Source organism: Lampris incognitus, chromosome 11 (assembly GCF_029633865.1).
Source record: "Lampris incognitus isolate fLamInc1 chromosome 11, fLamInc1.hap2, whole genome shotgun sequence".
Classification (NCBI taxonomy): Eukaryota; Metazoa; Chordata; class Actinopteri; order Lampriformes; family Lampridae; genus Lampris; species Lampris incognitus.
The window spans coordinates 23,496,203-23,521,548 of NC_079221.1; the positions used below are offsets into that span (position 1 = coordinate 23,496,203).

Below are 25,346 nucleotides of genomic sequence, written 5' to 3' on the forward strand. Positions count from 1 at the left end.
AGAGGCTGAACTCTCACACATTCACCTGGGGCAAGCGTGTCCAAGTCTTTAGCCGACCTGTCGTGGTATGCCCTCTGCCATTGTTGGTTATTTTGTAAATCCTGTTTCACCTGCACAACTTTCAGCTGTAACAGGCTTGCCTTGATTGGCAGTAGTGTTTTGGTACAGCGACTGAGCAGCCGCTGTGCTGGTGTGGTATCAGTACCCTGTGATGGTGTGTTGTGGTGGTCCAGAAGGGCGAGATAAGGATCCTGTCCAGCAGCCTTGGCTTTGAGCAAGAGTCTTTTTGCTGTCTTAACGGCTGACTCAGCTTTGCCGTTGCTTTGCGGGTAACCTGGTGATGAGGTTTTATGTTGAAATCCCCACAGTCGACTGAACTTCTGGAATTCTTGTGACGAATACTGTGGGCCATTGTCCGAGATTACAATATCTGGGATACCTTGGCGGGCAAAATGAGCTTTCAGCTTCTGTATCACTGTGGTTGACTTGGTATCTGCCAGGTAATCTATTTCCCAAAAATTTGAGAAAAAATCAACAATTATGAGGTAGTCTTTGTTTTCAAACATGAACAGATCCGTGCCCACCTTTGCCCACGGCCTGCTTGGCACATCATGTGACATTAGTGTTTCTTTTTGTTGCTTAATGTCCATTGATCTGCAGATGTCACACTTTGCTATATATGATTTTATTTGGTTGTTCATGCCCTGCCAATAGACACACTCCCTAGCCCTCCGTAGGCATCCTTCCACACCCAGATGTGATGCGTGTAGGCGGCAAGTGATGTCTTTCCTCAATGCATCAGGGATGACAGCGCGCTCACTCCTGAGCACTATTCCATCTTGGTGGCTTAACTCTTCTTGGAATGAGAAGTAGGGCTTGATTTCCCTTGGTGTTTTTGACTTATCGTCAGGCCATCCTTGCTGCATCATTTTGATGAGAAGCTGCAGTGTTTCATCCTCTTTTGTGGCAGATCGTATATCATGTAGCCTGTCTGCTGTGATAGGTAAGTGTTGTGCCATGTTGACAGTCTCTAGTTCTGCATCCGGTGCACTCTCAGGAAGATAAGCTCTGCTCAGAGTGTCTGCTAGCAGCATGTCTCTACCTGGCACATATACTACATCTAGATCATACTTTTGTATGCACAGCATCATTCCCTGCAGCCTTTTGGGTGCACTTAGTAGAGGTTTTCTCACTATTGTTTCCAACGGCTTGTGATCACTTTGCGCTGTCACTTTTCGGCCGTATGTGTACTGGTGAAATCTTTCCATGCTAAAAACCATTGCTAAGAACTCCTTTTCTATTTGTGCATACCCACGCTCTGTTTGAGTGAGTGCTCTGCTTGCAAATGCTATTGGCTTACCCATCTGCATGAGCGCTGCGCCTAAGCCTGTGTCTGAAGCGTCACACTGCACTGTGAGTTCCTCATCTGGGTTGTAATATTTCAGTACTGGGACCTTTGCTATAGTCTCTTTCAATTTGAGGAAAGCCTCCTCGTGCTGTGCTGTCCAGTTCCACTCCCTGTTTTTGTGTGTCAAATCTCTCAACACTATGCACTGGTCTGAGAGGTGGGGACAAAACTTGGCTAGATAATTTACCATACCTAGCAGCCTTTGCACTCCTTTCACATCAGTCGGTGCCAGCATCTTCTCAACGGCAAGCACTTTCTCTGGATCCGCCCTGAGTCCATCAGCCGTCAGGCGGTGTCCAATGTATGTGGTCTCCTTTTGTCTCAGCTTGAATTTGTCTTTGTTCAGCTTGATGTTCTTTTGTATGCATCTTTCAAGAAACAGTCTCAGTTTTCCATCATGGTCACGCTCAGCTTCCTCCTGTGTTTCCCCTTGGCCTGTGATCAGTATATCGTCAGCTATAATGTACAAGCCCGGTACACCGTCCAGCGCTTGTGTGAGCTTTTTCTGAAAGATTTCTGGGGCCGGACTTATCCCCATTGGCATCCTCAGCCACCTGTAACGTCCGAATGGAGTGGCAAATGTTGTTAAATAGCTGGACTCCTCCTCCAGCTGCACATGCCAGAATCCACTCTTGACATCACACACTGTGAACACTTTTGCTTTTGACAAGTCCGGTAAAATGTCCTCAATGGTTGGCAGTGGAAGTGACTGCGCTTTAGAGCTTTGTTCAAAGGCTTGGGATCGATACACACTCTTGGTTTCCCACTTGGTTTCTGTACCACCACCATTGCACTGATCCAATCTGTACTGCATTCCACAGGTGTTATGATCCCTCTTTGCTGTAGGTCCTGGAGCTCGTCCTTCAGTGGTTTCATCATGGCGACTGGGACCCGCCTCTTTGGCAGCTGTTCTGGTTTCACTGTGCTGTCCATCTCTATTTTGTATTTTCCCTCGAGGCAGCCATCGCCAATGAACACATCAGCATAATCATCTTTAATTTGTCCCATTATCCACTGTCCTGTTGTTGTTTCTGTTGTGACAATACTGTCTATTGTCATGATGTTTTCATATTGCACTTTTATCAATTTCATGGCCTCACTGGCTCTCCTACCCAGCAGAGGCACTGTACCAGCTGCATTCACCACCTGGAACTCTAAGCGATATAGCTTGTTGTTTCTCGGGTTTCTTTTCACTTTACATTTTCCCAGTGGTTTTAATTTGGTTTTATTGTACATTACTAATACACTCTTCGTGTGTTCTAATTTGGCATCTGGATTCCGCAGGTTAATTGGGATGATATTGCAACTGGCACCACAGTCTATTTGGAATTTGATCATGTCCTTGCCTAGAAGCATGCCAGCATAGAGAAGCTGAGTTTTCTTCATTTTCTCAGTTTCTTTTACATCCTCTACAGTCTCTGTATGCACATCTTTCCCTGTGTCAGTCTCTACTGCATCCACAGTTTTTTTCTCAGTTTCAGTGACACAGGTGGTAATATCTTCATATTCATCACTCTCAGATTCAGTTGTTATTTTACTCACATATTTCTTTTTCCTTAGTTCCGGTTTTACTCTGCATTTTGCTGCAAAGTGGTTCTCTCTTCCACACTTTGTGCACTCCTTCCCAAACGCTGGGCACTTTTGTTTACTTTTCTCATGCGTTTTTCCACAATATCTGCACTCCACAGTGTTGCTTGTCTGTTTCCGATACTGTGCTCCTTGCACTGCATGTACCTCTTCCACCATCGATCCCGAGATGGTTTTCACATTGTCCTTTGAGAGCTCAGCGGCTCTGCACAGCTGCAAACATGTGTCCAGTGTCAAGTTTACTCTCGGAGCAGTCTTTCTCTTACGATTGTGTTGTTACCTCCACACACAATCCGATCCCGAATGAGCGAGTCTCTCACTGTACCAAAGTTGCATGTTCTTGCCAACACTCTCAGTTCCATGACATAATGGTCTATATTTTCACTGGTGCCCTGGTTTCTTGTAAAAAAACGATAACGTTCCACAGTCTCGTTAACGCTGGGGTCGCAGTGATCATCAAACTTCTTGATAACGTCATCTAACGTCCATGCATCTTTCGGTGTGTCGCCCAGTAACGTGTCCATAAGTTCCCTTCCGCTCTCCCCGACAAGATAGCTGAACAGTTTCACCCTCTGTTTGTCATCGGCGTCAGCCATGGCTAAATCCACATACAGAGCAAACTCGTCCCTCCAGGCCTTCCATGTCTTCGAAAGGTTGCTTGAGTCCAGACATAACGTTTGCGGTGGTTTTAGCCCATCCATTTCACACGGCAGTCTCACGCTAGCAGCTAATGCTAACATATACTGAACGTTGCTTAGGAACACTAACCGCTCTCCCTCCTAGAAACTTTTCCGCACCAAACTTCAAACCGAGTCGTCCGCCGCTGCCACCATGTTAAAGTGTGTTGTTTCCTTCTACTAATGAGACTTTACAACTCGTTTCAACCCCACTGGGCTATAAACTTTAATAATAACTTCGGCACGTAAGGTTATGCATCATGCTCGGTCCGTTATTCCAGGTGCAACAACATAAACGACCCCTGTGTAAACAAGGAACTAAACAATGGTTCCTAACAATAGTTCCTATTGTTACAGGCTATACTGTGGGTCCGGTTCGGGGATGGGTCTCTCCGGCGTTATGCAGGCGGTCGGCGGAGGAAGACAGAAACAAAATATAATTCAACCACTGGTTCCAGCTACAACAGAGGGTTCCAGGCTAGCCATACGATTCTCCCGGCGTCAGATCAACCATAGATAAGGATAGGCACTTATCTTGAAGGAGGAGGGGGACAAATCCCTTCCCCTCCGCTGATGCTTCCAGGCCCCCGGTGGACTCGGCTCCGTGGCTGCTGCCGTCCGCTTCACTTTCTGATTAACGGGGGGGACCCGAACGGTTCGGCTCCAAGGACAACTACCGAGTGACACTGGCGGCTTTAAAACTCGAGACCACGACGGCGGAGGAAGTTTAGCTCGGGTCAGCCCCCGCGTCTGGCCGGCACGCTCACTTTCCACAAAAAGCTAGCTCGCGTTATCTTGTTAGCTAGCAGTCTCTGTCAGCGACGGGCGTTGGTAAACATCGGATCACAAAGAGCCACGCACATCTATAGCTCTGACAACGACTCCTAGAGGATAAATTCTGAGTCTCATCACCAGCCAGTCAGACTAGCTTAGTCTAGTCAGAAAGACACGAACTGAGGAAGCCTCTTGGATGAGAGGCGAAACGTCTTCACGGATATATACCAAGTCCAGTTGCACTTGATTCAACTCCTTTGGATCAGTGGCGGAACCAGGAATATTTTTTTAGGTGGGCCTGAGTGAAAATGGGTGGACCAAAATTTTCCAGCAATAATCCTTCAAACAAGACGCAAATTCGAACACATTACAGCAGTTATGTGCTGCGGGGAACACCAATTTAGGCTGCGAGGTGGCTCATCCACAGCAGACAAATCTGACGGTGGCATGGTCAAGGGAATCGTCTCACCGTCGTCAGAGGGGGGAGGAGAAGCTGCCTGCAACGGAGAAGCTGTAGCCTCCTCTGTCGTTCTCTCCGGCGGTATCTCACTCTCATTGGGCGGCTCAGTCGGTGCTGGAGCAGGTGTGCTTTCCTCCTCCTCCATCCGTGGCTTTTTAAAAAAGCAGAAGATTGAACTTTGTTTCGCCATTCCATAAGTTATGGCTAACTGTTGGCTATTGTCTAGTTAGCAGCAGTGAAAAATACAGAGCGTGATGGTATGCGCGCTCAGATTTTGCAGTTCTACGTACGTAAAAGGGGCCGGGCTACGTGCTTGTAAGCCAGCGTGATTGGGTGGGCCTGGGCTTGAAATGGGTGGTCCTGTGACAGGCCAGGCCCACCCGTGGTTACGCCCCTGCTTTGGATAACCATGACCTGGATGAATGAGAACATTCACAGACATGTAGCAGTCCCAAGTTTCCGGGGTTTCGCCGCCGCAGAAAAAGAGGCCGTGTTTCTCTTCTCGCTTCTGTACGAGCGTCGCCTATTGTGTGTCCGTCATCCCCTCCCCTTCCCTACTCACGTACGAAAGTTCACTCCAACTTCCCTATACTGGTTCCCCCTGGTTCCCCCTAGCGACACTTAGTCTTGGAAAAACCTTAAGAGGGTTTTCCTGAAGAAAGGGAAGTTTCAGTTTCAAGAACATTCCTATTATTATTTTATTTTTTCATTTTAATTCAAAACTCATTCTTTAGTTAAGTAAATAATTGAGACTTATTTTTCTATAAAACCTGAGTTGTGTGATTTTATTATACTTACCTGCTTAGAGGGAATGATTTCATATTGAAGGAGACATACAGACACATTTGGTTAGAAATCTTTATTAAAACCATAACTTTAAAGGTACCTTCAAAGGTAAGTTCATAATAGGTAGGTTTAAAAAAACTGCAGGTGTGTATGGTAAAAAGGGATCCAGGACAATAATTAAAACTGAGTTATTCAGGGTTAAAATGTATTAAAAGAACCCAAAAGCCCTGCCCTCATTAATATAACTGTTGAAGGGAGCACTACATGTTGAACATAATTTCGAGAATCAAGCTCCACCATGCTTAGGGGTCAAATTTGAAAGGTAATCCTGGCTTGCTGGTTTCTTTTACAGATTGGTTGTATTTTTTTTCCCAAGACACAATCTGTCATTCTTGTTTTTCCTTAAACTCTTGGTTTGCTATACACTTTTCTTCTAAGAAGGGACATCTTTCAATTATTTTGTGGTTTTCTCGGCTTATAGTCAACCTCTAATTTTTACAGGGTCAAACGGGAGTTGCTCAGAAATTTGAAGAGACAAGTAAGAATGGTGATGAAGAGGAGGAGGGAGAGACAAGAAGAGAGGAGAAGAAAGGAAAATGAGAAGTCGTTTGGAAGGAGTGGGCAAGATGAGAAGGGGAAAATCAGAAGATAGGGAGGAGGGGATAGGAAGTGAAGCAAAGAAAGCAAAGGAGACAAAAAAGAGAAACAGGTAAGTAAAGAAGAAGAGAGTGATTGCGATGAAGAGGATGATGCAGAGAGGGAAGGGAGTCATAGGTCTCTGAGGGAAGGAAAGAGGAGGGAAGGAATTGAAAACAGATAAATGTGTAGTACAATAGAGAGATTTGGTCAGAAGGCTGACAGACCTCCGCAGCTTCTTCTGTCCTCTCCTCTCTCTCTCTCTCTCTCTCTCTCTCTGTCTCTATCTGGTGATGGAGACTCTGGAAGGAGGCGAGCTCTGCTTTCCACAACTCCTCAACTCCTCCTGCAGGAAGCCGATGCGTCCTCACTCTGAGACTGTGCTCCTCCACATTCTGCTTCCCTCCTTAACTCTGCTGACAGTGGCTCTCAACCTCCTGGTCATCATCTCTATCTCCCACTTCAGGTAGAAATAAACTTCTACCTTTAATTAAATGTATTTATCAGTTAAACTTACAAAGAGACATTGTTGACAGGCTGGTTAATGTTATGACATATTGGTCTGTAATAAGTACGGCCAGGATCTTCATTAATAATTTACTTCTACTGTACAGGCTGTGATTTTTGTCTGTTTGTCTGTCAACAACTTTAATTAAAAATGGCAGCTGCAAATGATATGACCTGATAACATTTTGGAGATAATTAGTCAAAGGTCAGAGTCAAGTTCACAAAATGTTCAGAAAAAAGGTCAAAATTGTTGTTCAGTCATAAAATGTTTTTATTTATTCAAATTGATACCAATATATTTGACTTTTTGTGCGAACAAAATAGTCCTAGTAATTGCTATCATGAGAAATGTATTGTTTCGATGATAGTCGTGTTAAAGGTTGAGTTTGTTGTGTCTGGCACACTTATTGTCTCTACTAGTATTAGGCATAATGATGAAATATTGATGATGGTGAAATCTGACTTTATGTAACAACCATACAAATGTATTTTATGCATAGTTTATTACAAGGTAGCACAAGTATTGCTTATTAATATACAATTGCAGAAGATCAGAGGAGTTTCTACTGGCCTATCCATAGTCGCACTACTACATACTACACTCAACACATGAAAGTCATTCTAGTAGATGCATACTGTGTTTTTTGTTTGTTAACATAATGCTATTGCTAACTATTGATTTTCCCCTCAAGGAAGCTCCATACACCCACTAACTTCCTCCTTCTCTCTCTGGCCATCTCTGACCTACTCGTTGGTCTGCTGATCCCCATTTATGGAGTCCAAGTTTTGGGAGACTGCTGGTTCCTGGGTGACTCTCTGTGTGCAGTTTTCCACTTTCTGAACTTCATCATTACTTCTGCCTCTGTAGGGAACATGGTGCTGATATCTATTGACCGCTACGCGGCCATTTGTGACCCTCTGCATTATCCCACCAAAGTCACTCAAAGAAGAGTTCAAATCAGTGTGTGTATATTCTGGTTCTGTTCTTTTTTCTACAACGGCCTGATATTAAAAGATTCCCTTATTCAGCCAGACAAGTATAATTCCTGCTATGGAGAGTGTGTTTTGGTGATCAACTACATTGCAGGAGCTGTTGATCTTATTTTGACCTTCATCGGTCCCATTACTGCCATCATAGTTCTCTATATGCGAGTGTTTGTCGTGGCTGTGTCTCAGGCACGTACCATGAGGTCCCACATTGTATCTGGCCCATCGCCGAATACAGTGACTGTAACTGCTAAGAAATCTGAGCAGAAAGCAGCCAGGACTCTTGGTGTTGTCATCGTAGTGTTTCTGTCCATATTGCTATCCATCTCTCGCAGGCCAGGACTCACTGACCAGTAGTTTATCTATGGAAATTGTGACCTGGTTTTTGTTCTGTAACTCCTGTCTCAACCCTGTAATCTATGTGTTTTTCTACCCGTGGTTTAGAAAAACAGTTAAACTCATAGTCTCACTTCAGATATTGCAGCCTGACTCCTGTAAGGCCGACATAATTTAAAGAGACTGTTGACGTAAAGTGGTGAGGTCTTCTTCTATGGAGGGAAAGTTCATGTTTTCATATTGGCCATAACACAAAGGTTAATTCTGGAACAATATAGAAACAATATAGATGTTCAGTGGTGCAACTGAAAAATTGAAGATGCGCTTCAGGAAAATCAAACAGACATAGTAGTGATACACTCTCAGCTGTAATACTGACAAATATGTAAATAGGAAAATAACTCAGGGCAAAAGTTACCAATATAGAAAAGAATGAAATGCTTCAAACCATCTGTAGAACTTTGATTGATTGTGATCATGTTTATCAAACGTCTTAAAACTACACTCTGAAACAAATGCATCCCACAACATATTACAAGTGCTTATAGAAAGTGTGCTGAGTTATTATTGGTTTAACTCTGTGGATGTCCTTTGAAAATGCAACTGTCAATCTATTCATCTATCCATCCATTATCCAAACCGCTTATCCTGCTCTCAGGATCACAGGGATTTTGGAGCCTATCCCAGCAGTCATTGGGTGGCAGGCGGGGAGACACCCTGGACAGACCACCAGACCATCACACGACCCACACACACACATACACACCTAGGGACAGTTTAGTATGGCCGATTCACCTGACCTACATGTCTTTGGACTGTGAGAGGAAACCGGAGCACCCGGAGGAAACCCACGTAGACACAGGGAGAACATGCAGAACATGCAAACTCCACACAGATGATGACCCGGGACGACCCCCAAGGTTGGACTACCTCAGGGCTCGAACCCAGGACCTTCTTACTGTGAGGCGACTGCGCTAATCACTGTGCCACCATGCCCCACCAATCTATTCATTTATTATTATTATTATTATTCCTTCTCCTTTTGCACTTCCTCTTAATTTTATTTTAGCAAGAAGCAGATCAGTCAGAAAGAAAATCTGACAGGAAGTAGCAACAGCCATCAGTAATGATCTTAACATAGCGAATGACTTCAAATTAAATACACACTGGATTTTGTGCCGTCTCAGATTTCTGAACCATCATGGTCAACCCGTTATTAAACGTTAGGAAAACGAGAGGAACTGCAAGTTCAAAGAGAAGAGTGCAAAACTATAATCACCTCAAAGTCATCTTATCCAATATTTTTATTCACTTTTAAAAGCAGAAGATTCAAAACATGAACATATATTAATACACATCAGCCTTCGCTCGGTATTCAGACTGATGTTGAATGAAAACACACACTTTGGTTCGTGCCTTGGCCTCATCCCATGAAATTATTTTTGTCGACTGTGCGCATCCCTGTGGACAAAAGCGGTTGTGTTTTACAGAAGAATGACATCATCTGGCATAAGCACTGCCTCTTGTCACACAATCTACATTCACCCCTCAGGTAGCTTGTACAATTGTTTGAAGAGAAGAGTGAGCGATATAGTGGTGTTTTGGAAAAACCCTTTCTGTCGCTTTGGCTCATACTTCTCAAACTTCTACTGTTCATTTCTACTAATTCTACTATTCTAATTATATTCTTGATACATGATTCAGTGTCCACCGGACATTATTTGATATCAAGAAAAACATCTATAATTCTGAAGCTTAATTGGCGAGCACATGGTTTAGGCTATAATTTATGAGGTCTGAGTTCTTCTTTTCAGAGCGGTGGTTCAGAGAGCAGGAAAATAACACTGTAGGGAGAGAGTAAAAAGATGCATTTTCCATAGTGATCAATATATGGTATCAAATTGTTTTTAAAATATGCTCCCCTCAGTTTTTCAGAGTTCTCTTACTGACATTTTAACTGCAGTGCAGTGGTACAGCAATCACCTCGGCGTTTACATCTTGATTAAAAAAAAACTCATGTTAATTTTTGATTTTGAGATATTTTATTGATCCCTGTGGGGAAATTACTCTCTGCATTTAACCCATCCCAGCTGTGTCACTAGGAGCAGTGGGCAGATGCCGCGCAGCACCCGGAGACCAACTCCAGTTCGTCTTGCCATGCCTCGGTCAAGGGCACAGACAGGAGTACTAACCCTGACATGACTGTCTTTTTGATGGTGGAGCACCTGGAGAAACCCAATCGCAGACACAGGGAGAATATGCAAACTCCACACAGAGGACGACCTGGATGACCATCGAGGTTGGACAACCTCGGGGTTCGAACCCAGGACCTTCTTGCTGTGAGGTGACAGCGCTAACCACTTCGCCACAATGTCAGTTACACGTCAGTTACAGTGGTGCCCAGTGGCCACAGCCACCCTGATACTGTCCCTGCCCCCCCCACCGCTGCCCCCCCCAGCCACGAGTTGCATACGCAGAATATGCTTCTGATTATGCATAATATTCTATCTGATATTTTACATTAGATGCTATTCATTTAAATCAATAATGTATATTTTTCATAATAATTCATGTCAAAGAAAATAACAAATGCATAGCCAGGCAGCCAGCCACTTATGATCGTCCGTCACTGTGTCACACATACAATATAACAATGAATTGTCTAACACGTTACAATATATACAGATACATAACACATTAAAGCAGAATTGTTGTGGAACTCAAAATGTTAACTGTACCAGTAACTGTCTATGCACACCAGATATTTAGTAATATTAACTGTAAAAAAAATAAGAAACCAAAGTATTTCAGTATGCGATTGCTTAACTCTCATATTGACAGTTTTCAACTAGCCTATACAGTATAGTGCAACAGCATAATAGAATTCCTGAAATTCAGTCATGGCTTTTGGTATTGGTGTGCCACCCCAAGATTTTCAGTGGCCCCATTTGGCCACCCCTATGAAAAATTTATGGGGGCGCCACTGGTCAGTTAAACAGTGTGTCAGTGGTATTGGCAACCCAGGGCTTCTTGCTGAAGAATACTCTCTCAGCTCCTTGCAGCCCTCCTGCTGGCCCTGCAGCAGGGATTAGTGAATGTTTACTAAATAAGTTTGGATGACATGTTTGAATTAAAAGGAATAAGAGTATTGTGTTGATTATAATGGACAAAAATACTATCTACATTACCTGAAATGTTGCCTTTGCATGATGGTTATAGGACAATTGCAGGCTCAAACATAATGACACATTCTTCCACATGGAAAAAACACACATGTACACACATGCAAATACACACGTATTGTGTATCGTGCATTGGCTCATGCTTCAGCCCCTGATTCTGTGTAATTAATTTTGTCTCCACCAGTCATCTCCCTTGTTTATTCATTTTATATGACATGTATCATCTGTATTAATTGTGTGCTTATTATCATTCAACTACCAAGTGTTTGATTGTTTCATTGCTCAGTCAGTAAACAAAGGCTTCTGCATCGTGTGACGTAATTTTGTGATAATAAATTTAATAAATGTGCTTGAACATTAATCTTGATGAAATTTACTTTTCACTTTAGTCTATAAAACACTTGTTCAATTAATGTGGTGCATTCTCTTCAGTTATAAGATCGATAAAAATGGCTAGGTTGATCGATATGATGCTGCGTTGTAGCTTTGCTATTTTTCATGAGCTCATGCATGGAGTTACTGTCACAGAACTGATAATGCTGACATATTTAGAGGCCAGATAATCCAAGAATTTACTTAAGACAGAAAAAGTCATTTTTTCTGCTCTCACCCATGCAATTGTTTTTTACCTAGATGTGGCCCAATCCTCAAAATGCCCTATCACATGAATTCAAAATGTCTGCCCCCTAAATAAACTACCAAGAAAGTAGACCATAGACTTGACTGTGTGGTACTGTTGTTAGTGGCTTCTTTTTCTTCTCCGTCTTCTTTTTTTTTTTTTTTATTTACTTTTGAGTTAGGGGGGAAAAAAACTGTAATCCTGCATTGGCCAGGGCATCAAAATCATAACCAGCCAATAACCGAGTGCTGATGAATTCTGGCTGTGATTTTTACATTTGTGTTTTTCAATAATTTATCTGAAAGCAGGTAAGGCTGCAGGATCAGCTTACTTATCTGAATTTATATCTAGAAATAACCACAATCCTAGAGTTCTCTTTAGGGTAATTGATTCTGTAAGGACATATTCCCTTCTTAAGAAAAAAAAACCAAGTCTTTCCTTAACGATAAACAGCATGAAAGATCTTAAAATACAATAACTATAAATAACTTTTTTTAACATCTCAGATACTTTCAATTAATCTGTCTGGTTTCTTAATAATCCTTCTTGGTCTGCTGCATGTTTCAGCAGATGTTTTGGCCTCAGGACCTGCAGCATCCGTTTGCTTCAGTAAACCAGAACAAACCTGCTGATTGCTGGCATGTCCCACTGTGTCTTTAGAGGTGTTTTCAGAGGTGTCACTGTTTTGATTTGGCTCTTGTGTTTTGAGCAAACTTCGGCGATTGTGTCTGAAGATCTGTCCTTCCTCCATCCTCACAGTGAATGACCATGGAGCTACTTCTTGAAGAACAGTGGCTTTCGCACTCCATCCATCAGGGTCCTCAATCTTGACTATATCATTGCTAGACAGTGGTGGAAGCTGCTTGGCTGTCTTGTCATAAAATGACTTCTGCTTCATCTTTTGTTGCTGTAGCTTTTGTTCCAGTTTTGGATGTTTCTTCTGCTGTGAGTAGCTCGGCAGTGTGGTGCGCAGCTTTCGATTCATCAGCAACTCAGCAGGTGACAGTCCACACTCAAGTGGTGATGGTCTGTAGCTGAGTAGAGTGAGATAAGGATCTGACTCGCTTTCAGCAGCTTTCTTCATGAGCTGTTTGAGAATGTGGATGCCTTTCTCAGCTTTTCCATTTGACTGTGCATACAGAGGACTAGCTGTCACATGCTTGAAGTCATACTGTTCTGCAAATTTCTGCCACTCTGTGCTGTTGAAGCATGGTCCGTTGTCACTCACCACTGTGTTTGGTATGCCGTGTCTGGCAAAAATGGATTTTGTGTGTGTTATGACGCAGGTTGACAATGTGTTTGACAGCAATGCCATTTCAGGAAAGTTTGAAAAATAGTCAATGACCACTAGAAAGTCTTTACCTTTGAGATGAAACAAGTCCATTCCTACTTTGTGCCATGGTGCTGTCGGCACATCTGCTACTATCATAGGCTCTTTGGTTTGCTTGCTTCTGTGTTTCTGACATGTCTCACACCTGCTTATCAGTCTCTCAATGTCTTTATTAATTCCAGGCCAGAAGACTGTCTCTCTCGCCCTCCTTTTGCACTTCTCGACACCGAGATGACCTTCATGTAGTCTTTGTAGTAGTCCTGTCTCAATTCTTATGGGATGATGATTCTGTTTTGCTTCAGCAACAGTCCATCAACAACACTCAATTCACCTCTGATGTTGTAGAACAGTGGACAGGAACCTGAAGGCCATCCATTTTTTATGTTCTCGATGACATACTTCAGCTCTGTGTCTTTTGCCGTTTCCTCAGCTATTTGTCTGAACTTTGTGTCTGATACAGGAAGCCCAGCAGACAAAATGTTCACATGACCTTGAACAGCCTCCTTGGTTATACTCACACTTTTCCCTGTGGGTGCTCGTGAAAGTGCATCGAAAAGGACCGGGTACTTTCCTGGCATGTAGATCAGCTCAAAGTCATATCTCTGCATTTTCATCATGAGCCGTTGGATTCTTGGTGACATCTCATTCAAGTTTTTTTTGATGATGGCAACTAGTGGACGGTGGTCTGTCTCTACAGTGAAAATGGGTAGGCCATATATGTAGCCGTGGAACATTTCTAGGCCAAACACTAACCCTAGGCACTTTTTCTATCTGAGCATATCAACACTCAGTGTCTGTCATGGACCTGGATGCATAGGCCACTGGTTTCCAATGCTCACCTTCAGCCTGTAAGAGTACTGCACCAATTCCATCCTTAGAGGCATCAGTTGATATTTTCACCCTCTTCTTCGGGTCAAAGAATGTCAGCACAGGTGCAGTTGTGAGGTCCTCTTTGAGCTTCTGCCACTCATACTCATGTTTGGCTGTCCATTTGAACTCAGTGCCTTTGTGCAGGAGCTCACGGATGCAGAATGTTTTTGCAGAGAGTTTAGGAATGAATTTACCTATAAAGTTAACCATCCCATGATGCGTAGGACACCTGTCTTGTCTGTGGGCCTTGGCATGTCCTGTATGACATTGATTTTTTTCTTGGTCAGGTTGGACACCTTGTGCAGAGAGCTCATCTCCGAGGAAAACAATTTCTTGCTCTAAACTGGCATTTGCTCTTGTTGCGTTTCAATCCATATTTTAGTACCCGCTCCAGCACCTTTTTCAGTCTTTCATTGTGTTCATGAAGTGTGGCACCCCAGACGATGATGTCATCCACATAGACTCTGACACCTTCCAGCCCCTCAATGATATGCGCCATTGCTCTGTGAAATATTTCTGATGCTGAAATTATTCCTAAATGCAGCCTGAGGAAACAATATCTGCCAAAAGATGTATTAAAAGTACAGTATTTGGTGCTGCTTTCAACCAATTTCAACTGCCAGAAGCCTTGTGACGCATCAAGCTTTGTGAAGAATCTGGCACCTGCCATCTCACTGGTGATTTCTTCACGCTCGGGTATCTGATAGTGTTCTTGCTTGATGTTTTCATTTAGATCTTTCGGGTCCATATATATTCTGAGGTCACCATTCTTTTTCTTTGCACACACCATGGAGTTGACCCAATCTGTCGGTTCCTCAGTCTTCTTTATCACACCAAGCACTGTTATCCTGTCCAACTCTTTTTTTAGGCAGTCTCTTAGTGGTGGAACTCTTCGAGCAGCATGCATGACTGGCTGTGCATTTTCTTTCAGCTGGATTTTGCATGTGAATGGCAATACACCAAAACCTTTGAAAACATCTGCAAAGTTCTGTATAATGGAGTCAACAGAGTCACTTGGTGTGCTCAAGGCTGTGTTGATGCAGTACACTCTTCTCACCAGCCCCAAATCTTCACAGGTTTTATCACCCAGTAGTGACTCAAGTCCTTCAGCAACAACAGAGAAGAGTAGGTGGTGTGTTTTATTTTCACCATTACTTTCAGCTTGCATGTGCCTAAACACTTGATTCTCTGTCCATTGTAGCCTTTCAGTTTGGGTGCTTTTCTCTGTATTCTGGGCCCATCTTTCATTTCTTTTATGTCAGACATGCTGATCAGGTTTGCGTTTGCACCAGTGTCCAGTTTCATTGTGACTAAAGTCCCGTTTATTTGCAGATGTGCCATCCATTTGTCTTCTCTCACAGCATTAATTTCTGTCTTTGGCTCATTTTCACAGTTCACTATGCCAACAAAAAAATGTCTCGCTTAGATCAGTGTCATCCACAATGTTTACCGATTTTCCTTTATTCCCCTCTACTTTTTGAGAAGCACCGTTTAGCTAAACGATTATTTTCCTAGCAGTTAGAGCATTGCTCACCAAAGGCTGGGCACTGTCTTGGCTTGTGCTGTGAACCGCAGCGTTTGCAGCTGAACATCCCGTTGTCTGTCCGCTGTGCAGGCTGGGTCTGTGCGCGTCTTCTTCCTTGGCTTGAGACCGCACCAACAGCCACGCAGTCACTCACGGTCACTGTGCCCGCCGCCATCTCGCTGAACTAACTTCCTCACATGCATTTGGGACAGCTCACTCGCCCGGCAGATCTTAATAGCTCCTTCTAGCGTTAGCTCCGTTTCCCTCAGTAGCCCATCTCTGACCTTTTTATCCTCCACCCCAAAAACTATCTGGTCCCGGATCATGGAGTCTTTCAGTGTAGCAAAGTTGCATGACTGTGCTTTTAGCTTCAGATCAGTCAGAGAGCTATCAAAAGGCTCACGGCGTTGCTGCGTCGTCGTCTCTCGTGTCCGAGGATCCATTCCAAGAGATTAAGGTGTGTGCTTAAAACGAAGATGGCTTGACAGTCCAAGGTGAGAATAGAAGAGGCTGGAACAGTGTGGACAGGGGATAGTAGGGGGTGGACCCATTCCTGCGGTTCTCTGTTCTTGGCGGATTTTTCGGCGGCGGCGCTTTTCTACCGCATGCATTCGTTTGTCTGTTTCAGCCTTGATGGAACCAACCAGGCAGGCAGCTCTCCAGTGCTTTCGATTTTCCGCTACTTTTTCCCAGTTCTTAGGGTCGATTTCGAAGGTGATCAGCGTTCCCTTGATACAGTCCGTGTAGCGTTTTATTTGGGAGCTACTCTTTTTCTTTGACCTTCAGTCAGTTCGGAGTATAAAATTTGTTTCGGGAGTCTGTCGTTATGTATTTCGTTCGAGATATGCAAATACGTATCTCTCGTATTTTTATTTTTCTTTGGACAGCAGTGAGCATCAAGTGTATCTAAAACTTTATCGAGTTTCTCTTTGTTATCTTCATTTTTATACACGAACGTATTGTAGCGAATTCAGGTAGCAGTCTGGAAGACCGACGCCACAGCCGGGACGCGAACCCGTGTCTCCCGCTCCGCAAGCGACAGCGTTAACCTGTCCGACCCGTTAACCAAGGGCCAACGTGTCTATTTATCCATGCACGTTACAGTATTGTACACTTCAATGGCTTGTGTGCCTGCTATTGTTAGCAGTAACGCTACCTTCCTAGTATCCGGCTGTGTTTCCAGTCCCATGGCCGCGAGACACAGTTACAAGCCAGACTTCCTGTTGGTACGTCCCGACCTCTGACCTCAGCAAGTCACTAACCTGCAACATAACGTCTAGGATTCTGGGTAACGCAGTTTCTAACAAAGGCATATAATAACGTATTAGTTTGTCCACAGGGATTGAAATTGACAAAAGTTCAAGGTCAGGAGTGCATAGGTTCTCCCGAACCACGACGGTGTTACAGTACCTCTGGTTGACGAAGAAAACGCACTCCCCCTCCTCGACTCTTCCCGGTAATCTCCGGTGACCGGTCCAGCCGAAATGGCCTACCAAACCCACTTATCGCCAGGTCCTCGTCCCGGTCCATTTCGCTGAGTCTCGTTTCAGGCAGGAAACTTGATTGAATAATCAACAATAGCTTGGGGGCAAATGGGTAACAGAAGAAAAGTGGGCTGGATTCAGGACTGGGATGGTGCTGTCAGAGCAGGACAAGACATGAGACAGAAACCGGGGCTGGAGTTGCCGGAACCGGGAGCTGCCTTGACACCAAGACAGTAATTTAAAAACCTTTTTGATGAAATTGGTTCATCCTGCTCACGGTATTGTTTAACAAGTCCCCATCGATGACAGTACAAATGCAAAAAGTACCCCGTGGTGCGGCAACAGGAACAATAACCTTGGCAGACATTATATGAGGACAGATCAGATCTTGCGTTTAATATCTTATTTCTAAAAACATGGCAAAAGCATCACATTTTTTGCCAAAAAAAAAAAACAGCCCTGGGTCAGTTCCAGACAAAGGGTCCAACAGGCAATTTATTGTTGAACATAATTTCCAGAATCAAGCTCCACCATGGTTGGGGGTCAAATTTGAAAGGTAATCCTGGCTTGCTGGTTTCTTTCACAGGTTGTGTCTTGAAAAAAAAATATAACGGATCTGTCATTTGTTCTTGTTTTTTCTTAAACTCTTGGTTTGCTATACACTTTTCTTCTAAGCAGGGACATATTTCAGTTATTTTGTGGTTTTCTCGGCTGATAGTCAACCTCTAATTTTTACAGGGTCAATAGAGAGTTGCTCTGAAATTTGAAGAGACAAGAAACAATGGTGATGATGAGGAGGATGGAGAGAAGAGAGGAAAACGAAAAGTCGTTTGGAAGGAGTGGGCGAAATGAGAAGGGGAAAATCAGAAGATAGGGAGGGGGGATAGGAAGTGAAGCAAAGAAAGCAAAGGAGACGAAAGAGAAACCGGTAAGTGAAGAAGAAGAAGAGAGTGATTGCGATGAAGAGGATGATGCAGAGAGGGAAGGGAGTCATAGGTCTCTGAGGGAGGGAAAGAGAGGAGGGAGGGAAATGAAAACAGATAAATGTGTAGTACAATAGAGAGATTTGGTCAGAAGGCTGACAGACCTCAGCAGCTTCTCCTGTCCTCTCCTCCTCTCTCTCTCTATCTCTATCAGGTGATGGAGACTCTGGAAGGAGGCGAGCTCTGCTTTCCACAACTCCTCAACTCCTCCTGCAGGAAGCCAATGCGTCCTCACTCTGAGACTGTGCTCCTCCACATTCTGCTGTCTTCCTTAACTCTGCTGACGGTGGCTCTCAACCTCCTGGTCATCATCTCTATCTCCCATTTCAGGTAGAAATAAACTTCTACCTTTAATTAAATGCATTTATCGGTTAAACCTACAAGGAGATATTGTTAACAGGCTGGTTAATGTTATGACATATTGGCCTGTAATAGGTACGGCCAGGATCTTCATTAATAATTGACTTCTACCGTACAGGATGTGATTTTTGTCTGTTTGTCTGTCAACAACTTTGAATAAAAATGGCAGCTGCAAATGATATGAGGCGACGGTCCCCAGATGAACTGATAACATTTTGTAGGTAATTAGTCAAAGGTCAGAGTAAAGGTCACAAAATGTTCAGAAAAAAGGTAAAAATTGTTGTTCAGCCATAAAATGATTTTATTTATTCAAATTGATACCAATATATTTGACTTTTTATGCCAACGAAATAGTCCTAGTAATTGCTATCATGAGAAATTTATTGTTTCGATGATAGTCATGTTAAAGGTTGAGTTTGTTGTGTCTGGCACACTTGTTAATGTCTCTACTAGTGTTAGGCATAATGATGAAATATTGATGATGGTGAAATCTGACTTTCTTTAACAACCATACAAATGTATGCATAGTTTATTGCAAGGTAGCACAATTACTGCTTATTAATGTACAATTGCAGAAAATAAGAGGAGTTTCTACTGGCCTATCCATAGTCGCACTACTACATACTACACACAACACATGAAGTCATTCTAGTAGATGCAAATTGTGTTTTTTGTTGTAAATATAATGCTATTGCTAACTATTGATTTTCCCCTCCAGGAAGCTCCATACACCCACCAACTTCCTCCTTCTCTCTCTGGCCATCTCTGACCTACTCGTTGGTCTGCTGATGCCCATTTATGGAGTCCAAATTTTGGGAGACTGCTGGTTCCTGGGTGACTCTCTGTGTGCAGTTTTCTTTTTTCTGAACTTCATCATTATTGCTGCCTCTGTAGGGAACATGGTGCTGATATCTATCGACCGCTATGTGGCCATTTGTGACCCTCTGCATTATCCCACCAAAGTCACTCAAAGAAGAGTTCAAATCAGTGTGTGTATATGCTGGTTCTGTTCTTTTTTCTACAACAGCCTGGTACTAAAAGACTTCCTTAACCAGCCAGACAAGTATAATTCCTGCTATGGAGAGTGTGTTTTGGTGATCGACTACATTGCAGGAGCTGTTGATCTTATTTTGACCTTCATCGGTCCCATTACTGCCATCATAGTTCTGTATATGCGAGTGTTTGTCGTGGCTGTGTCTCAGGCACGTGCCATGAGTTCCCACATTGTTTCTGTCCCATCGCAGAATACAGTGACTGTAACTTCTAAGAAATCTGAGAGGAAAGCAGCCAGGACTCTTGGTGTTGTCATCGTAGTGTTTCTGATATGTTTCTGTCCATATTACTATCCATCTCTCGCAGGCCAGGACACACTGAGCAGTGCTTCATCTATGGCCATTGTGATCTGGTTTTTGTTCTGTAACTCCTGTCTAAACCCTGTAATCTATGCGTTTTTCTACCCGTGGTTTAGAAAAACAGTTAAACTCATAGCTTCACTTCAGATATTGCAGCCTGACTCCTGTAAGGCCAACATAATTTAAAGAGACTGTTGACTTAATGTGGTGAGATCTTCTTCTGTGGAGGGAAAGTTCACGTTTTCATATTGGCCGTAACACAAAGGTTAATTCTGGAACAATATAGAAACAATATAGATTTTCAGTGATGCAACTGAAAATAAATTGAAGATGCGCTTCAGGAAAATCAAACAGATATATTAGTGATACACTCTCAGCTGTAATACTGACAAATACTTAAATAGGGCCGACTGAAATAGGGAAAGAACTCAGGACAAAAGTTATCAATAACGAAAAGAATGAAATCCTTCAAACCATCTGTAGAACTTTTATTTATTGTGATCATGTTTACCAGACATCATAAACGGCACTCTGAAACAAATGCATCCCACAACATATTACAAGTGCATATAGAAAGTTTGCTGAGTTATTATTGGTCTAACTCTGTGGATGTTCTTTGAAAATGCAACTGTTAATCTATTCATCCATCCATCCATTATCCAAACCGCTTATCCTGCTTTCAAGGTCACGGGGATGCTGGAGCCTATCCCAGCAGTCATTGGGCGGCAGCCAGGGAGACACCTTGGACAGACCACCATACAGTTTTTCCGTATGTTTGTACCACTTCTCAGTCGTCTTCATCTTGTAACTCCTGCAGATCTATTATTATTAATATTATTTTATTATTCCTTCTCCTTTTGTACTTCCTCTTAATTGAGTAAGAAGCAGATCAGTCAGAAAGAAAATCTGACAGGAAGTAGCAACAGCCATCATTAATGATCTTAACATAGTGAATGACTTCAAAGTAAATACACACTGGATTTTGTGCCGTCTCAGATTTCTGAACCATCATGGTCAACCCGTTATTAAACGTTAGGAAAACGAGAGGAACTGCAAGTTCAAAGAGAAGAGTGCAAAACTATAATCACCTCAAAGTCATCTTATCCAATATTTTTATTCACTTTTAAAGGCAGAAGACTAAAAACATGAACATACATTAACACGCATCAGCCTTCGCTCAGTATTCAGACTGTATGTTGAATGGCAACACACACTTTAATTCGTGCCTTGGCCTCATCCCATGAAATTATTTTTGTCGACTGTGCGCATCCCTGTGGACAAAAGCGGTTGTGTTTTACAGAAGAATGACATCATCTGGCATAAGCACTGCCTCTTGTCACACAATCTACAGTCACCCCTCAGGTAGCTTGTATATTTGTTTGAAGAGAAGAGTGAGCGATATAGTGGTGTTTTGGAAAAACCCTTTCTGTCGCTTAGACTTTGGCTCATACTTCTCAAACTTCTACTGTTCATTTCTACTAATTCTACTATTCTAATTATATTCTTGATACACGATTCAGTGTCCACTGCACATTATTTGATATCAAGGAAAACATCTATAATTCTGAAGCTTAATTGGCGAGCACATGCTTTAGGTTATAATTTATGAGGTCTGAGTTCTTCTTTTCAGATCGGTGGTTTAGAGAGCTGGAAAATAACACTGTAGGGAGAGAGTAAAAAGATGAATTTTCTACAGTGATCAATATATGGTATCAAATTGTTTTTGAAATATGCTCAGCTCAGTTTTTCAGAGTTCTCTTACTGACATTTTAACTGCAGTGCAGTGGTACAGCAATCACCTCTGAGTTTACTTCTTGATAAAAAAAAAACTCATGTTTTAATTTTTGAGATATTTATAAATCCCCATGGGGAAATTACACTCTGCATTTAACCCATCCTAACTGTGTAGCTAGGCGCATCGGTCAGATGCTGCGCAGCGTCCGGAGACCAACTCCAGTTCATCTTGCCATGCCTCGGTCAAGGGCACAGACAGGAGTACTAACCCTGACATGAATGTCTTTTTGATGGTGGGAAGAAAGTGGAGCACCTGGAGAAAACCCACTGCAGACATGGGGTGAACATGCAAACTCCACACAGAGGACGACTGGGGATGACCATCAAGGTTGGACGACCCTGGGGTTCGAACCCAGGACCTTTTTGCTGTGAGGCGACGGTGCTAACCACTGCGCCACTGTGCCACCAAACACATGTCAGTTAAACTGTGTCAGTGGTACTGGCAACCCAGGGCTTCTTGTTGAAGAATACTCTCTCAGCTCCTTGCTGCCCTCCTACTGGCCCTGCAGCAGGGATTAGTGAATGTTTACTAAGTAAGTTTGGATGACATGTTGGAATTAAAAGGAATGAGAGTATTGTGTTGATTATAACGGACAAAAATACTATCTACATTACCTGAAATGTTGCCTTTGCTTGCTGGCTATAGGAAAATTGCAGGCCCAAACATAAGGACACATTCTTTCACATGGAAAAAGCACACATGTACACACATGCAAATACACATGTACTGTGTATCGTGCATTGGCTCATGCTTCAGCCCGATTCTGTGTAATTAATTTTGTCTCCACCAGTCATCTCCCTTGTTTATTCATTTTACATGATATGTATCATCTATAGAAATTGTGTGCTTGTTATTAATCAAGTATCAAGTGTTTGATTGTTTCATTGCTCAGTCAGTAAACAAAGGCTTCTGCATCGTGTGACGTAATTTTGTGATAAGTTTAATAAATGTGCTTGAACATTAATCCTGATGAAATTTACTTTTCACTTTAGTCTATAAAACACTTGTTCAATTAATGTGGTGCATTCTTTTCAGTAATAAGATCGATAAAAATGACTGGGTTGATCGATATGATGCTGCTTTGTAGCTTTGCTATTTTTTCATGAGCTCATGCATGGAGTTACTGTCACAGAACTGATAATGCTGACATATTCAGAGGCCAGATAATCCGAGAATTTACTTAAGACAGAAAATTCATTTTTCTTGCTTTCACCCATGCAATTGTTTTTTATCCATAATCTATATGTGACCCAATCCTCATAATGGCCTATCACAGGAATTCAAAATGTTTGCCTCCTAAATAAACTACCAAGAAAGTAGACCATAGACTTGACTGTGTGGTACTGTTGTTAGTGGCTTTTTTTTTTTGGAGTTGCACAAAAAAAAAAGGTAACCATGCATTGGCAAGGGCATCAAAATCATTACCAGCCAATACTCGAGAGCTGGTGAATTCTGGCTGTGATTTTTAGATTTGTGTTTTTCTATAATTTATCAGAAAGCAGTTAAGGCTGCAAGATCAGCTTACTTCTCTGAATTGATATCTAGAAATAACCACAATCCTGAAGTTCTCTTTAGGGTAATTGATTTTGTTATTAATAGTCCCTCCACTTCTTTTTCTTTTTTTTTAACCTGATGTTGAGCTGTCTTGAAATCAATATCTCTCGTTTTTTGAATAATGTAGAGAATATCAGGTCCCAAATCCAGCCTGGCCCTTGCATTCTTTCCATTCCCTATGTTAAATATGCCTCTTTTATCCAGTTTCAACCCATTACCTTTTCAGTGTTAGAGAGTACAGTCTCCAACAAGAACTCCTCCACCTGCATCTTAGACATCCCCCCCACTAAGCTGCTCAAGGAGCTGTTTTCCACTGTTAGCCCCATTATTCTGCAAATTCTTAATCATTCTCTGGCCTCTGGTTCTTTTCCAGACAGTTTTAAGCATGCCACTGTTCACCCATTGCTAAAGAAACCTAATTTGGATCCCTTGTCCTTAAGTAACTACAGACCAATTTCCAAGTTGTCTTTTTTATCTAAGGTTCTGGAGAAAGTAATTTTATCTCAATTGATGTCTTTTATGAACACTAACAGTGTTTTTAACAGTTTCCAGTCTGGTTTTAGAGCACTTTATAGTACCGAGACATCTCTAGTTAAGATTACTAATGACCTACTGATGACTGTAGACAGAGGTGACTGCTCGATTTTAGTTCTTTTAGACTTAAGTGCTGCCTTTGACACATTCAATCACAGTATCCTCTTACATTGCTTGGAGGCTTGGATAGGCATCAAGGGCTTGGCTCTTAGTTTATTACACTCATACCTCTCCAACAGAACTTTTTCTGTTGTTCTGGGTAACTCTACTTCTTCGATAGCTCATTTGAATTGTGGTGTCCCTCAAGGCTCAGTTCTTGGCCCCCTTCTGTTTTCTATATACGTGCTGCCTGTTGGCCAGATTATTCAAACTCATGATGTGTTTTACCATTTTTATGCTGACATAATCATCATCATCATCATCAATTCCGTAACCTGTGGAGGTCGTAGGAGCACAGCTGATGCCTCAACAGGTTGAGTCATCATTGTGTTTCAGTAGGGGGAGTACCTGGTGGTCCCTATTGCCTCTCCAGGTATGGATGGCCATTGGTTCACAGAAGAACTCATCCGTTCTTTGACAGGTTTTGTTTTTAGTCCTGTTGGGTATCCACACACCCTCCTCACAACAACCAAAGGGTTGAAGTGGGGGTGCCGGTTTAGTCGCTGACGACCCGACGGTTGCAGTTTAACGTCGTACCCAGGATGAATGCTGATGACACTCAGTTAATCATGCCACTAAAACCCACAGACCCTAGTGGCCTAGCAATTGTCAAAATTTGCTTCTCTGATATTAAATCCTGGATGTCCCATAATTTTCTTAAATTTAATTATGATAAGTCTGAGGTCATTCTGTTTGGTCCCCTAAATTCCATCAGCCCTTTTGGTACTAATCCTGGTGGTCTGTCAAATAGTCTTCAGTAGGCTGCTAGGAATCTTGGGGTAATATTCGATGCTAACCTCGGTTTTGATAATCAAATCAAACTTGCTGTTCAGTCATGTTTCCTCCAGCTCAAGGGAAGCTCTAAAATTGGGTCATTTTTATCAGTTGCTGATCTATCGTGAAACTGTGCAATAACACTTGTACATATGGCATGTGCAAAAAAAAAATGCTGACTCGGGTTAGTATGATACACAGACTATTTATCTAGTGTAATAGATATTACACCTATTTTTACACTTACACATACCTTATATGTTGATTGTTCTGCAAATGTGTGTCTATTTGTATTTGTATTTTGACTATTTGTGTATTATACACACACACACACGTATATATATATATATATATATATATTTATATATTTATTTATTTTGTACCACTGGGGAGTTGCACTTAATTTCGTTGTACAGCTGTGCAATGACAAATAAAGGCATTCATTCATTCATTCTATAAAAAGTTGTTCATACTTTCTATTCTCGGCTTGATTATTTCAATGCCGAGAATGTGCTGACCAAAGCGATTGATGGAGCAGCGCGCGGGGCTGAGCATTCCATGGGGCTGAGGAAAGACGACTCTTTGGACTAACGTTAGCTGACTGATGCCTGCCTGACTGAATTTGGTGAGCGTTTCAATCATTTCAATATTTTCTGATGTATAACGT

At 42.4% G+C, this 25,346-nt stretch overlaps 1 protein-coding gene and 1 pseudogene across 1 annotated transcript; both read left to right on the forward strand.

The window, feature by feature from the left end:
• Nucleotides 1–6,621: 6,621 nt before the first annotated feature.
• LOC130120940 (trace amine-associated receptor 5-like) lies at nucleotides 6,622–8,336 on the forward strand (annotated as a pseudogene).
• A 9,972-nt stretch (nucleotides 8,337–18,308) lies between these two features.
• Nucleotides 18,309–20,049, forward strand: LOC130120979 (trace amine-associated receptor 13c-like). Its single transcript, XM_056289806.1, has 2 exons — nucleotides 18,309–18,481; nucleotides 19,230–20,049. The coding sequence occupies exons 1-2, from the start codon at nucleotides 18,309–18,311 to the stop codon at nucleotides 20,047–20,049; spliced, it is 993 nt and encodes a 330-aa protein (XP_056145781.1).
• Nucleotides 20,050–25,346: the final 5,297 nt, after the last annotated feature.

Excerpts from the sequence above, each read along its gene's own strand:
- LOC130120979 (XM_056289806.1), top strand. The coding sequence starts at position 18,309 with ATGGAGACTCTGGAAGGAGGCGAGCTCTGCTTTCCACAACTCCTCAAC. Across the intron at positions 18,482-19,229 it reads ATCTCTATCTCCCATTTCAG|GAAGCTCCATACACCCACCA; the intron begins GTAGAAATAAAC and ends TTTCCCCTCCAG.